General features: G+C 48.3%; 2 protein-coding genes across 3 annotated transcripts; both read left to right on the plus strand.

Annotated features, from left to right (window-relative positions):
* The first annotated feature begins 3,296 nt into the window (after positions 1-3,296).
* LOC110163861 (zinc finger protein 771-like) lies at positions 3,297-5,190 on the plus strand. Of its 2 annotated transcripts, XM_055149144.1 has the most exons (4): positions 3,297-3,822; positions 4,092-4,150; positions 4,187-4,308; positions 4,383-5,190. In XM_055149144.1, the coding sequence occupies exons 1-4, from the start codon at positions 3,585-3,587 to the stop codon at positions 5,182-5,184; spliced, it is 1,221 nt and encodes a 406-aa protein (XP_055005119.1). In that variant the 5' UTR covers positions 3,297-3,584; the 3' UTR covers positions 5,185-5,190. The 2 variants fall into 2 exon arrangements, with proteins under 2 accessions (XP_055005119.1, XP_020784527.2); XM_020928868.2 differs by having other exon boundaries at positions 4,092-4,308.
* A 1,146-nt stretch (positions 5,191-6,336) lies between these two features.
* On the plus strand, positions 6,337-12,808 carry LOC110163845 (bifunctional protein GlmU-like). The gene is made up of 4 exons (XM_055149171.1): positions 6,337-6,457; positions 8,527-8,677; positions 9,129-9,311; positions 12,048-12,808. Exons 2-4 carry the CDS (start codon positions 8,675-8,677, stop codon positions 12,318-12,320), a joined length of 459 nt encoding a protein of 152 aa, XP_055005146.1. The 5' UTR covers positions 6,337-6,457; positions 8,527-8,674; the 3' UTR covers positions 12,321-12,808.
* Positions 12,809-15,304: the final 2,496 nt, after the last annotated feature.

Consider the following 15,304-nt stretch of genomic DNA (forward strand, 5'->3'; position numbering starts at 1 on the left):
ACAAGACTAAAACAGGACTAAACCAAGACTAAAACAAGACTAAACCAGGATAAACCAAGACTAAACCGGGGGACTAAACCAGACTAAAACAGAACTAAACCAGGACTAAAACAGAACTAAACCAGACTAAACAAGACTAAACCAAGACTAAACCAGGGCTAAACCAAGACTAAAGTGGGACTAAAACAGGACTAAAACAAGACTAAAACAGGACTAAACAAGACTAAACCGGGGCTAAACCAGGACTAAAACAGGACTAAACTGGGACTAAAACAAGACTAAACCGGGGCTAAACCAGGACTAAAACAGGACTAAACTGGGACTAAAACAAGACTAAACGGACTAAACTGGACTAAAACAGACTAAACAGACTAAACCAAGACTAAAACAGAACTAAACCAGGACTAAAACAGAACTAAACCAGGACTAAAACAAGACTAAACCAAGACTAAACCAAGACTAAACCAAGACTAAAGTGGGACTAAAACAGGACTAAAACAAGACTAAAACAGGACTAAAAGACTAAACCTAACCAGGACTAAACAGGACTAAAGGGACTAAAACAGACTAAACCGGGGCTAAACAGGACTAAAACAGGACTAAACTGGGACTGAACCAAGACTAAACTGGGACTAAAAAAGGACTAAAACAGGACTAAACCAAGACTAAACTGGGACTAAACAGGACTAAAACAAGACTAAACCAGGACTAAACCAAGACTAAACTGGGACTAAACCAGGAGAAAAACAAGACTTAATTGGGACTAAACCAAAACTAAACCAGGACTAAAACAGGACTGAAACAGGACTAAAACAAGACTAAACCAGGACTAAACCCAGATTGAAACAGGACTAAACTGGGACTAAACCAGGACTAAAACAGAACGAAACCGGGACTAAACTGGGACTAGAACAGAACTAAAACAAGACTAAACCAAGATTAAACCAGGACTAAACTGGGAATTAAACAGGACTAAACCAGGACTAAACCAGGACTAAATCAAGACTAAAACAGGACAGGTTGAACCCTCTTCACCATCCTGTGTTTCAGCCACAAAAATCTGGTTCTGTTCTGGTTCCAGTTCAGTCCTAGTTAAGTCCTGGTTTAGTTCTCAATCAGTTTTGTTTTAGTTCTGGTTTAGACTTGGTTTGATACTAGTTTAATATTGTTTAAGTCTTGGTCCGGTCTTGGTCTTGGTCCTGGTCTTGGTCCAGTTCCGGTCTTGGTCCTGGTCTTGGCTCTGGTCTTGGTTCAGTCCGGTCTTGGTCCTGGTCTTGGCTCTGGTCTTGGTCCTGGTCTCTGGTCTTGGTTCAGTCCGGTCTTGGTCCTGGTCTTGGCTCTGGTCTTGGTCTGGTCTTGGTCTGGTCTGGTTCAGTCCGGTCTTGGTCCTGGTCTTGGCTCTGGTCTTGGTCTCTGGTCTGGTTCTGGTCTTGGTCCTGGTCTTGGCCTCTGGTCTTGGTCAGTCCGGTCTTGGTTCTGGTCTTGGTCTGGTCTTTGGTCCTGGTCTTGGCTCTGGTCTTGGTCTTGGTTCAGTCCGGTCTTGGTCCTGGTCTTGGCTCTGGTCTTGGTCCTGGTCTTGGTTCAGTCCGGTCTTGGTCCTGGTCTTGGTCTGGTCTTGGCTCTGGTCTTGGTCCTGGTCTTGGCTCTGGTCTTGGTCCTGGTCTTGGTTTCTTGGTCTTGGTCCTTGGTCTTGGTTCTGGTCTGGTCCTGGTCTTGGCTCTGGTCTTGGCTCTGGTCTTGGTTCAGTCCGGTCTTGGTCCTGGTCTTGGTTCTGGTCTTGGTCCTGGTCTTGGCTCTGGTCTTGGTTCTGGTCTTGGTCCTGGTCTTGGTTCAGTCCGGTCTTGGTCCTGGTCTTGGCTCTGGTCTTGGTCTCTGGTCTTGGTTCAGTCCGGTCTTGGTCCTGGTCTTGGTTCTGGTCTTGGTCTCTGGTCTTGGCTCTGGTCTTGGTTCTGGTCTTGGTTCAGTCCGGTCTTGGTCTTGGTCCTGGTCTTGGTCCTGGTCTTGGTTCAGTCCGGTCTTGGTCCTGGTCTTGGTCTTGGTCTCTGGTCTTGGCTCTGGTCTTGGTCTGGTCTGGTCTTGGTCTTGGTCCAGTCTTGGTCTTCTGGTCTTGGCTCTGGTCTTGGTCCTGGTCTTGGTTCAGTCTTGGTCTGGTCTTGGTCCTGGTCTTGGCTCTGGTCTTGGTTCTGGTCTTGGTTCAGTCCGGTCTTGGTCCTGGTCTTGGTCCTGGTCTTGGTTCTGGTCTTGGTCCTGGTCTTGGTCTCTGGTCTTGGTCTCTGGTCTGGTCTTGGTCTTGGTCAGTCCGGTCTTGGTTCAGTCCGGTCTTGGTCCTGGTCTTGGTCTTGGTCCTGGTCTTGGTCTCTGGTCTTGGTCAGTCTGGTCTGGTCTTGGCTCTGGTCTTGGTCCTGGTCTTGGTCCTTGGTCTTGGTTCAGTCCGGTCTTGGTCCTGGTCTTGGCTCTTGGTCCTGGTCCTGGTCTTGGTTCAGTCCGGTCTTGGTCCTGGTCTTGGTCTGGTCTTGGCTCTGGTCTTGGTCCTGGTCTTGGCTCTGGTCTTGGTCCTGGTCTTGGTTCAGTCCGGTCTCGCTCATGGTTCGCTCTGAATCTCGGTCAGTGTGGCAGAACACTGAAGGTTGTTGCGTCACAGAATCCGAGGCTGTGATTGGTCACGCCCACCGGGAGCTGGCCTGTGATTGGCGGAGCGCTGTTACCGGGCGCCGCGGGCAGAGAGGCCGGGCCGCGGTGCTCACAGAGCGGCTTGTGTAACCGCGCAGAGCCGCTGAGACTTCCAGAGACCCGCCGCGGGTTTACGTAACAACAACCCGGACTCAGGCGACGGTTTACGGCCTCTCACCAAACAACATGACCCACATCCAAGAGGAGCAACCAGGACCCGGACTGAACCAGAACTGGACCTGGACTAAACCAAGACTAAACCAGAACTGGACCCGGACTGGACCAAGACCGAACCAGAACCAAACCAAGTCTAAACCAGGACTGAACCAGGACAGAGCAAGAACTAAACCAGGACTCAAACAGAACTGACCCAAGTCTAAACCAGAACTGAACTAAGACTAAAACAAGACTCAGAACCAGAACCAAACCAGGTCTAAACTCGGGGACTAACTTTGGTGTGTCGTGCGCAGAGACGGAGCGGTCTGCAGAGACACCGCGTGGACAACAGAGGAACTGCACTTTATTCATCACTAACGTGAAAAACTCAAAACACTTTATTATTATTATTATTATTATTATTATTATTATTATTTATTTTTTATTTTATTTTTTTAATTTTATTTATTTATTTATTTATTTGTTATTGTTACACAGCGCTTGTCTCCGTGTTTGGAGAAACGTGTCACTGAAGTAAAGTCTCTGTTCACTTCAGGAGTTCTGTTCGTTCTGTTCGTTCTGTTTCGTTAAAGTTTCGTTTGTGACAAAAACGCGGGAAACGAAGCAAAAACTGCATTAAACTCAAGTCGCGTGAATATCGTTTGCGCATGCGCAGGCTCATGCCCGGAAGTAAACACGGTGGGCAGAAGAGCGCAGTGTCTCTGGGTTTGAGCTAAAGTAAAAGTAAAGTTGTTAAAATGTGCAAACGTCGCGCGCTGCGGACGCACGTGCACGAGCTTCTCTCTGCGGCTGCGGATGAAATCTGCGCGCTGCTGGAGAAAACCATCGCGGAGTATGAAGAGGAGGTGCGCCGCTCCACAGAGCTGACCCGGACAGGACCAGAGCGACCCGCGGCTCTGCTCCAGACCGAGGACCGGGACCTGCCCCCGGGGAAACCTGCTCCAGAAAAACTCCACAGTGAAGCTTTAAACCCAGGTACGAGTGCGCGTGCGCGTGTTCAGTTCTGACGTGAACTTTTCCTCCTGAAGCAAATTTACAACCAAGAAACACTCAGAGTTTACAACCTGTGATATTTATAAAATATAGAATGTGACACACGTGATATTTGTGATATTTAATCTAATATTTGTAATATTTATGATATTTGTGATATTTAATCTAATATTTGTGATATTTATGATATTTGTGGCTCTGAACAGCTGCAGGTACAAGGTCAGTCTCAGCTCCTCTTTCTGTTCCTGCAGGTGTTCAGATGTTTTGGCTCAGTCCTGGTCTGAAACAGGAACTCCCCGAGACTCCACAGGTCAAACAGGAGCCACAGGAGCCACAGGAGCCACAGGTCAAACAGGAGCCACAGGAGCCACAGATGAAAGAGGAGCCGCAGGAGCCACCAGACGAGCCGGAGGTTAAAGAGGAGCCAGAGGAGCCAAGCGTCAAACAGGAGGAAGAGCAGCGTCCAGAGTAACTCGTCCATTTAAACTGTTGTGACTCACACGTCTGAACATTTCACTCACTCCACATGTGTCACTTTACAGACTCGTCCCACAGACACAAGAGTCTCCACCACAAACGGAGTCCAACAGAGACGAGACGCAGAGACGGGAGACGCAGAGACGGGAGACGCAGAGACGGGAGACGCAGAGGGACATCAGAGCCGTCGTGGACGCTGGAGACGCCTCGGGAACAGCTGAAAGTTCTGCAAACAGAAAACACCAGTGTCCGTTTTGCACCAAGACGTTTGGACATCAGCTGTTCCTGGAGAGACACGTCCGCGTCCACACGGGGGAGAGACCTTACAGCTGTCCAGTCTGTGAGAAAACCTTCGCCCAGAAAATCAACGTTCGCTCCCATCTGAAAATCCACTCCGGAGAGAAACCTTTCAGCTGCTCCGTGTGTCAGAAAACGTTCACCCAGAAGACGCACCTGACGTCTCACGCTCGGACGCACACGGGCGAGAGACCCTACAGCTGTACAGTCTGCAACAAGGGCTTTGCTCTGAAGGGGGGGCTGCACACGCACATGAGAACGCACACGGGGGAAAAGCCTTACAGCTGTTCGGTGTGTCTGAAGACGTTCGCCCACAGGACGACGCTGGTGTCTCACCGCAGAGTCCACACGGGCGAGAGACCTTTCAGCTGTCCGGTCTGTCACAAAGGTTTCGCCGAAAGTTCGAACTTGACGAGACACGTGACGACGCACTCGCGGGACCGACCCTTCAGCTGTTCAGTCTGCGCCAAGACCTTCACCAGTAAAAGGATCCTCCAAGTCCACGGGAAAACCCACACGAGCCAAAAGACCCCACGCAGGACTCACGAAGACGACCAACCATTCAGCTGAACAGACCTGGACCTGGACCTGGACCTGGACCTAAGACCTGGACCTGGACCTGGACCTGGACCTGGACCTGGACCTGGACCTGGACCTGGTTTATGGCTCATATCTGTGGAATAGACCAGAAGTGTCGAGCTGTAGGTCTGTGGATCTTCAGGTGAATGTTTTTATTGTATAAATGTGTGTGTAAATGTGTGTGTGTAAGTGTGTGTTTGTGTGTGTAAAGGTCCACAAAGGATAAACATTCTTGATGAACAGTTTCTCCACAACGATCAAGAGAAGAAAGAACAAAACTTAAAGAAACATTGAGTCACATTAGTCACAGAACAAACAGTTTGTGTTTTGTGTAAAAACGATAAAAAGTGAAAAAAAATATAGTTGGACGACAGAAAATGAAAAGAAACGCAAGAACAAAAAAATTATCTGACGAAGACATTTTGCCGAAAATGTGATTTAAAAATAAAAAAATTTTTGTACATCGTCCCTCTGAGTTTTGTTTGCTGCTCTTTTCTTTTTTTTGTTCTTGTAATAATCTTCACATCAATAAAGAACTGATTCTTTGCTGTGACGATGTTCAGTTGTTACCACGGTGACACGACGCACACAACAACGTTCAGCAACAAAAAAAGTGATTTAATCTCAACTTTATTTTGAAGTAAAGTGAAGTAAAAACAACAGAACAGACCAGAGTGATGTGCAGATTTTCAAAATAAAAGCTGGAGTTTGGGGAAGTTAAAGTCGTCAAAATCAGGAGGCAGATTCAAAAATGTCCATTTCACCTAAATATTTATTCATACGTTCAATGTGACAAAAATGAAATCAAACATATTTACAAAAAAAAAAAAAAGTTGCTCAAATCAAATAAAAAACAACAGAAATGAATGAAACAAAAGAAAAACTAAGTGTCTGCAACAAATTTATATTTCCCCCCAAAACAAACCCAGGTGAGCTCCCCTGGACACTTTACCTGTTTTTAAACTGAGCTGTGAAATTTCTTACCAGGACCTGAGTCCCTTTAAATACAAGAGCTTCAAATAAACTATAAACTTAAAATGAAATATGAAAATCTAACAAACAAAATCCATAAAACGAAGAAAAACTGAACCCTCCAGAGGCTTTAAATATGACCGTCTCAGGACACGCCCCCTCGTCTCAGGACACGCCCCCTCGTCACAGGACACGCCCCCTCATCACAGGACACGCCCCCTCGTCTCAGGACACGCCCCCTCCTTTGTCTCCAGACCAGGTGGACGAGTGAACAGGTGAACCGGTGAGTTTGGTGAGTGAAATGTTGAACCAAACGAATAAATTTAACCAAATAAAATATGTTTAAAGTAACTGTTGTTTATTGTGATGAAGTTAACTAAACAAAGAGTAAATAAAACAAACCCGGGACAGTTCTATTTAGTTGATTATTGCTACAAATGTAAAATGAAATGAAATGAGAGTAAATAAACAGGGACAAACACCTCCTCTGTGTCACAGCTTTTTAAAATTGATTAATTAATTTATTTATTAATTTATTTTTCGTGCTGGTTGGTAATAAGTAAAATTGTTCTGCAGAGACAATTCATTCAAACGAGTAAAAATAGTCACTTTTTTTTCTTTGTGGTTTTTTGTCATTTTTTAAGCAGATTTTTTTGTATTTTACTGAAACAAAAGTCAGTTTTTGTTTCTCTTTACTGCAGCAGGATCAGATTTGTCCAAAATAGAGACACTGGGACATTTAAAAAATAAAATAAAATTAGGACATATCAGTGGTTTTGTGTAAATCTGTGGGACAGAGACACAGGGACGACTTTTGTTTTTTTGTTTTTGTTTTTTTTTCTTGAGTTTTCAGACGATCTTAAAACTGTTTTGTGTCTGTTGTGTCCAGTGTTGAGGAGTAACAGATTACATGTACCAGAGTAATCAGAGTACAAATGATGAGTAACTGTATTCAGTTACAGTTACTGTTTCAGTGAGTGGTAATTGGATTACAGTTACTTTGTGCAAATAAATGGATTAAACACAGAGAGATTTAACTGTTTTTACATTTTCAGCCACTCATTGCCGGAAACTAAACCAGGTCTAAACTAGATCTAAACCAGGACTAAAACCAGGTCTAAACCAGGACTAAAACCAGGTCTAAACCAGGACTAAAACCAGGTCTAAACCAGGACTAAAACCAGGACTAAACTAGATCTAAACCAGGACTAAACCAGGTCTAAACCAGGACTAAAACCAGGTCTAAACCAGGACTAAACCAGGTCTAAACCAGGACTAAAACCAGGTCTAAACCAGGACTAAAACCAGGCCTAAACTAGATCTAAACTAGATCTAAAGCAGATCTAAACCAGGTCTAAAACAGGATTTAACATCTTTTTATTTTCTTTAATCAGACAAAACTTCTTATGTTACGATTTCCTTGTTTCTTGTTTTTCTACTCACTTTAAATAATTTAATGGATTCTGTTACAAACTACATTTTGGGGTGTGTAATCTGTAATCTGTAGGGGATTACATTTTAAACGTAAACTTCCCAACACTGGTTGTGTCTGATGTGTCACGTTGTGTTTCCGTGGTAACCGCTGAACATTCCGGCATAGACACACATGTAGAATCCCCCAGTGTGACGTCGCCGCAAAAACAATCAACTGTCTGTGTTTGGAAAACGAAGAGAAAATCACCTGGTTTAAATTTTTTTTTAATTAAGACACAAGAAAAATCCTGTGTGAAAATGTGAGACGAGCCCCCGTTTGTCTCCAGGAACATGTCAGGTTTTACTCCAACAATAAAAACACCAGAGGAAGAGCTCCACTGTGTTTTTAAACTCCACACACCTTCGCTGGAATCATCTGTGGATCACGTCTGGAGGTTTGACTCTTCAGTTTCTCCACTGGACTAAACTCAACTCAAACAAAAAACCAAACAGACGCGAGTCCAGGTTTGTTTGTTTGTGACGAGGAAAAGTCAGAACAACTTCAAACCCAAAAGAGTCGATTGGGACGAACACGGGAGCGAGACGCTTTCACTGACGACGCGAAGAAATTCAGACGTCACATTATTTTCTGTCATTGATGTTTTATTTATGAGTAAAGTTCTAGTTTAACGTAAAGTGTCCAGACGTCCCTGTGTCCCCTGTCCCACAGATTTAATACAAAACCACTGATTTGTCCCACAGTTTTATTCAAGAAATGTCCCAGTGTCTCTATTTTGGACAAATCTGATCCTGGAACAGTAAAGAGAAACAAAAACTGACTTTTGTTTAAGTAAAATACAAAAAAATCTGCTTCAAAAACGACCAAAACACAAAGAAAGTGTGACTGTACTGACTCTGGTCACTTTTGTTTCTCTGTGTGTCCATCAGGGGGCAGCAGAGTCCCGCACATGAGTCTGGACTACAGGACTCGAAACGGTCTGGATCTGGTCTGGACTAATAACTGGACTCGGTTCAAAGTCCAGTCTGTGTCTCTGTGTGTCTGTGTCTGTGCTCGATCACAAGTCAAACACGGAACATGGTGAGTCAAGTTCTCTGGAGTTTAATTTAGTTTTGGTTTGGTTTAGTCCTGGTCTTAGTTGAGTCCTGGTTGCTTCCTGGTTGAGTCCTGGTTTAGTCCTGGTTTAGTCCTGGTTTAGTCCTGGTCTAGTCCTGGTCTAGTCCTGGTCTTGTTTCAGGCTGGTCCTTCCTCTCTGTTGGTCTTTGGTCTCTGGGTTGGTCCTAATTCAGTCCTGGTCCTGGTTTCTGGCTTAGTCCTGGTCTGGTCTGGTCTCTGGTCTCAGGTCTCTGGCCTGGTCTGGTGGTCTCTGGCCTGGTCTCTGGTCTCTGGTGTAGTCTTTGGTTTGGTTTGAGTCCTGGTCTGGTCCTGGTCCGGTCCTGGTCTGGTTTTTAGTCCTGGTCCGGTCCTGGTCCGGTCCTGGTCCGGTCTGGTCCGGTCCTGGTCCTGGTCTTTAGTCCTGGTCTGGTTTCAGGCGGGTCCGTCCTCGGTCCGGGTCTTTGGTCTTCGGGTGGGTCCGGGTTCGGAGCTTCTCTCGTCTCTTCAGGACTTCGTGGATCAGAATCGACTCCGAGCTCCGTTCATCGTCACGTGTGTCGGCAGCGTCACGTCGGCCCGACTGCGGCTCGCGCACGCCACCGCCGACAACACCAACCAGGTAACCATGACAACACACCGGCCAGGTAACCACGCCCACGCCACCGCCGACAACACCAACCAGGTAACCACGACAACAACACACACACCGACTGCGGCTCACCCACGCCACCGCCGACAACACCCACGACGCCAAACAGGTAACCATGACAACGCACCAACCAGGTAACCATGACAACGCACGACAACACACACACCGACTGCGACTTGCCCACGACGCCAGCCAGGTAAACATGACAACGCACAAACCAATCAGGTAACCACGGCAAACCGGTAACCATAGCAACGGACACCCACCAGGTGACCCCAGCCACACACGGCAACCAGGTAACCACGGCAACAAACGGCACATGGCACAGATTTGTCCCTTTTGTCATTTTCTTCCTGTCACAGTTTGACAGATTCATCGAGTTTATTGTAAAAACAGAAACAGGAACTTCAGATTTCAGCAAAATCGACAGAGTTTTAACTCAAACTCTGACTCTGTGTTTTTACATTTGTGACGAGTTTAAACACAAACACGAGCAGTTTTCACTCACACACTTTATATTTCACTTATTCCCCCAGAGCACAGACCAGAGACAAAACACGAAACAACAGGAAGTACATGTCACCACGGCAACAACAGCACCACACGACAGCAGACATGTCACCACGGCAACAACACCACCACACGACAGCAGACATGTCACCACGGCAACAACACACCACACGACAGCAGACATGTCACCACGGCAACACCACCACACGACAGCAGACATGTCACCACGGCAACAACACCACCACACGACAGCAGACATGTCACCACGGCAACACCACCACACGACAGCAGACATGTCACCACGGCAACACCACCACACGACAGCAGACATGTCACCACGGCAACAACACCACCACACGACAGCAGACATGTCACCACGGCAACACCACCACACGACAGCAGACATGTCACCACGGCAACAACACCACCACACGACAGCAGACATGTCACCACGGCAACAACACCACCACACGACAGCAGACATGTCACCACGGCAACACAACATGTCACACACACACCACGACAGCAGACATGTCACACCAACACACACCACACGACAGCAGACATGTCACCACGGCACACACACACCACACGACAGCAGACATGTCACCACGACAGCAGACATGTCACCACGGCAACAACACCACCACACGACAGCAGACATGTCACCACGGCAACAACACCACCACGACAGCAGACATGTCACCACGGCAACACACACGACAGCAGACATGTCACCACGACAGCAGACATGTCACCACCACACGACAGCAGACATGTCACCACGGCAACACCACCACACGACAGCAGACATGTCACCACGGCAACAACACCACCACACGACAGCAGACATGTCACCACGGCAACACCACCACACGACAGCAGACATGTCACCACGGCAACAACACCACACACACAGCAGACATGTCACACGACAACACCACCACACGACAGCAGACATGTCACCACGGCAACAACACCACCACACGACAGCAGACATGTCACACGGCAACAACACACGACAGCAGACATGTCACCACGGCAACACCACCACACGACAGCAGACATGTCACCACGGCAACAACACACCACACGACAGCAGACATGTCACCACGGCAACAACACCACCACACGACAGCAGACATGTCACCACGGCAACAACACACCACACGACAGCAGACATGTCACCACGGCAACAACACACCACACGACAGCAGACATGTCACCATGGCAACACTAACCCAGCCTTAACGACAAACTCTGACACTTTACACTTTAATCTGATCTGACTAATCAATGATCTACTGTGACCGTTTATAGTTTACCGTCGCCATGGTAACGGACAAACATTCCACCAAACACAACGAGACGCAAAAAAGTCAAATATGAACGACACAAAAGCACGAACAAAACAAAACACAGAATTAATGTGATAGTTACAGTTTTTTTATTTAACACGTTCTAACATTTTTTGGTGGAAACGGAGAAACAATCGAATCTCCAAACTCTGAAAACTCTGAAAGAAGTTTTGGTTCTCCAGTTCCTCTGACCTACTGTTCCTCTTCAGTTCTTCTCCTGTTCCTCTCCAGTTCTTCTCCTGTTCCTCTTCAGTTCTTCTCCTGTTCCTCTCAGTTCTTCTCCTCTCCAGTTCCTCTCAGTTCCTCTCTCTCTTCAGTTCTTCTCCTGTTCCTCTCCAGTTCTTCTCCTGTTCCTCTCAGTTCCTCTCTCAGTTCTTCTCCTGTTCCTCTCAGGTTCTTCCCAGGTTTGGACAGAGCATTTGAGCCTTCCACTTGGAACAGCAGTAGTTCTCTGGTTCTCCTGTTCTTCTCCTGTTCCTCTCCTGTTCCTCTCAGGTTTGAACAGAGTGTTTGAATCTTCTAGTGTTCGGTTAGAACAGGAGTCTCTCTCTGGTTCTCCAGTTTCTCTGACCTCCTGTTCCTCTCAGGTTCTTCTCCTGTTCCTCTCAGGTTTGGATGGAGCGTTTGAACCCTCTGTTGTCTGGTTAGAGCAAGAATCTCTGTCTGGTTCTCTAGGTTCTTCTCCTGTTCCTCTCAGTTTTGGATGCAGCGTTTGAACCCTCTAGTGTCCGGTTGGAGCAGCAGTGGTTTTCAGGTTCCTCTCAGGTTTGGACAGAGCTTTTGAACCCTCTAGTGTCTGGGTTCCTCTGACCTCGTGTTCTTCTCGTGCTGCTGTCAGGTTCTGGAGCTGAGCGGTCACTTCGAGATCGTGTCTCTGGTGGGGACGCTGAACCCTGAGGCCCACCTGCACCTGAGCCTGTCGGACAGCAGGGGGCACACGGTCGGGGGTCACGTCCTGGGGAACCTGAAGGTCTTCACCACGGCCGAGGTCGTGATCGGAGAAGCTCAAGACCTGAGCTTCACCCGAGAGATGGACCCTCAGACCGGATTCCCCGAACTCGTGGTCCAGCCCAGGAGCTCGGAGGAGACCAAAGACCAGACCAAGGACTAGACCAAAGACCAGACCAAGGACTAGACAAGGACCAGACCAGGGACTAGACCAAGGACCAGACCAGGACTAGACCAGGGACTAGACCAAGGACTAGACCAAGGACTAGATCAAGGACCAGACCAGGGACTAGACCAAGGACTAGACCAAGGACTAGACCAAGGACCAGACCAAGGACCAGACCAGGAACCAGACCAGGAGCTCGGAGGAGAACAAAGACCAGACCAAGGACTAGACCAAGACCAGACCAAGGAGTAGACCAAGGACTGGACCAAGGACTAGACTGGACCAGGGACCAGACCAAGGACTAAACCAAGGACTAAACCAAGGACTAGACCAAGGACTGGACCAGACCAAAGACCAGACCAGGGACCAGACCAGAGCCCAGAGACCTGGACCGGTTTCACTGATGTTGTTGTATTGAATTTATAAATTTGCCAAAAATTTAATTCTGTGTAAAATGTTTCCAGATAAATGTTTGTAAAATCCTTCATGTTCCTCGTTTGTGTTTTGTCCAAACTCAGAGTAAAAGACCAAGTTCCAAGTTAAACCAGGACTAAACCAGGACTAAACCAGGACTAAACCCAGGACTAAACCAGGACTAAACCAGGACTAAACCAGGACTAAACCAGGACTAAACCAGGACTAAACCAGGACTAAACCAGGACTAAACCAGGACTAAACCAGGACTAAACCAGGACTAAAACCAGGACTAAAACCAGGACTAAACCAGGACTAAACCAGGACTAAAACCAGGACTAAACCAGGACTAAACCAGGACTAAACCAGGACTAAACCAGGACTAAACCAGGACTAAACCAGGACTAAAAGGACTAAAACAGGACTAAACCAGGACTAAACCAGGACTAAAACCAGGACTAAAACCAGGACTAAAACCAGGACTAAACCAGGACTAAACCAGGACTAAACCAGGACTAAACCAGGACTAAACCAAACTAAACCAGGTAAAACCAGGACTAAACCAGGACTAAACCAGGACTAAAACCAGGACTAAACCAGGACTAAACCAGGACTAAACCAGGACTAAAACCAGGACTAAACCAGGACTAAACCAGGACTAAACCAGGTCTAAACCAGGACTAAACCAGGTCTAAACCAGGACTAAACCAGGACTAAACCAGGACTAAACCAGGTCTAAACCAGAGTATTCTTCTTGACTTGTCTCATTGCGTCAGAGGAACACACACACACACACACACACACACACACACACACACACACACACACACACACACACACACCACAGCCCGAGGGCCCGTGCGGCTCCTGTGCGGCTCCTGTGCGGCTCCTGTGCGGCTCCTGTGCGGCTCCTGTGCGGCTCTTCTCGTGAGTCTCTCTGGTTTAGTTCAGTGTCTGAGTGTCTCGTGACCTCGGCTCCAGCGCCTCTTCCTCCTCTTCCTCCTCTCTCGCCCCCGCAGCTGTGCACGCGCGTGCGCGTGTGCGTGCGTGTGTGCGCTAATGAAGCTCGTGCGTGTGCTGTTGGATGTGTGGACGTGTCTAACGAGCCCGGCGCGGTGGTTTTGGGGTAAACGCGGCGCGGCCCCCCGCGGCGCGGACGCTTTTCATCTGCGTGTGTTGGAGGAAAAGGCGCAGAAAGAGCCGCGCTAATGGCGCTGAGCGCGTTTGAATACCGCAGCGTGACGCCGGATCAACAGCGCTCTCACCGCGCGGAAAACTCCACGCGAGTTTGTGTCCGCGCGCCCGCACGAGGCCGCTGCTAATTCAAAAGTGCCGTAAATCACAATTACGCGCGCGCTTCATTTGGATTATGTCCTTTGAGCCGCGCGTTTGGATCGCGTCCTTTCAGCTCCTTTCGCGTGCGCTTTCGTTACGCTCTGACGCCGCGTGGTTCGCGCGCGCACCGCCGCTCTCACCGCCGCGCGAGCTCATTATGAGTTTGGTGAATTGTTTTTGTGGCGGATCTGACGCGCGGCTGATTCTGTGCGTAATGAGCCGTTTAGACCCGCGTCTGTTCACACGAACATCACACAACAAACTTTTACACACACACACACACACACACACACACGCCACGAGCACGCGCCAAACACACCCGAGGCTCCGCGCGACCCGCGCCGCGGGCCCCGAGTCTTTCACTTTGACTCTTTCATTACTGAGCCGCGCTGAGCCGCGCGTCACTCACAGTCAGAGGACTGAGGTTCACTGAAAGTTTTAGAGAAACGCTCTGAACGTTTCAACTGTTCAATGAAAAACAAACTCCTCTGTTTCTCTTTCTGTTTCTCCTCCGCGGAACACGCGCGGAACGGAACACGCGCGTGTTATGAGGGAACGCGGAACATCAGATTCTGCACGTGACACAAACAACAAAACAACCACGGCTCTCAGAGTGAAAGAGCCACAGAGTGAAAGAGCCACACTGATGTTTTCAGAGTCACACCTGATGTTCCTGAGCATCTGAGCTCCTGCAGCGGCTCAAACTCCAGAATCTGAAGAGTTTTACGCGCCGCACAAACCCTCACCCACAGACCGCGCACGTGCACGCGTACGCGTGTGTGTATAAATCTATATGAACTCTCTGTAGGCCCAGAGCAGGAGCGCGCTCTCGTGCCGCGCGCTCTCGTGCGCTCTCGTGCCGCGCGCGGGTGGATGCGTCTTTACGCGCGGTGGTGATGCGCGTGTTGAAGATAAATGTGCGCGTGCTGAGAGTGTGATGCGCGTGCTCAGCAGAGGCCGGAGCGCGCGCTCTTAATGAAGCTTGTTTGGGCGCGTGCAGCTTTGAAAACACATCAAACGTGCACGCGCGTTCCTTTGTGGCGACGTTTAAAGAATAAAAAGTGACGATCAGAGAGTCACGTGAGCGACAAGGACGCACGCGCCCGAACCTGGAGTCACATTAAACATTTAAGAGTTTTTAAAGACTGAACCGTGAGAGTTTAGAGGATTTACTCTGAATTCAGAGTCAAAACTTGAGGCCCGCGCGCCCCGCGCCCCGCGCCCCGCGCCTC

This window comes from Boleophthalmus pectinirostris, unplaced genomic scaffold, assembly GCF_026225935.1.
Source record: "Boleophthalmus pectinirostris isolate CB_2022bp ecotype Guang Dong unplaced genomic scaffold, ASM2622593v1 HiC_scaffold_13, whole genome shotgun sequence".
NCBI lineage: Eukaryota > Metazoa > Chordata > Actinopteri > Gobiiformes > Gobiidae > Boleophthalmus > Boleophthalmus pectinirostris.

What these genes read in the sequence shown, in the direction of transcription:
- LOC110163861 (XM_020928868.2), top strand. Translation starts at nt 3,585, where the DNA reads ATGTGCAAACGTCGCGCGCTGCGGACGCACGTGCACGAGCTTCTCTCT. An exon ending in CAGTGAAGCTTTAAACCCAG is followed by an intron (nt 3,823 to 4,091) that starts GTACGAGTGCGC and finishes CTGTTCCTGCAG; the next exon opens with GTGTTCAGATGTTTTGGCTC. An exon ending in GAGGAAGAGCAGCGTCCAGA is followed by an intron (nt 4,309 to 4,382) that starts GTAACTCGTCCA and finishes GTCACTTTACAG; the next exon opens with ACTCGTCCCACAGACACAAG.
- LOC110163845 (XM_055149171.1), top strand. An exon ending in CCGCCGACAACACCAACCAG is followed by an intron (nt 9,312 to 12,047) that starts GTAACCATGACA and finishes TGCTGCTGTCAG; the next exon opens with GTTCTGGAGCTGAGCGGTCA.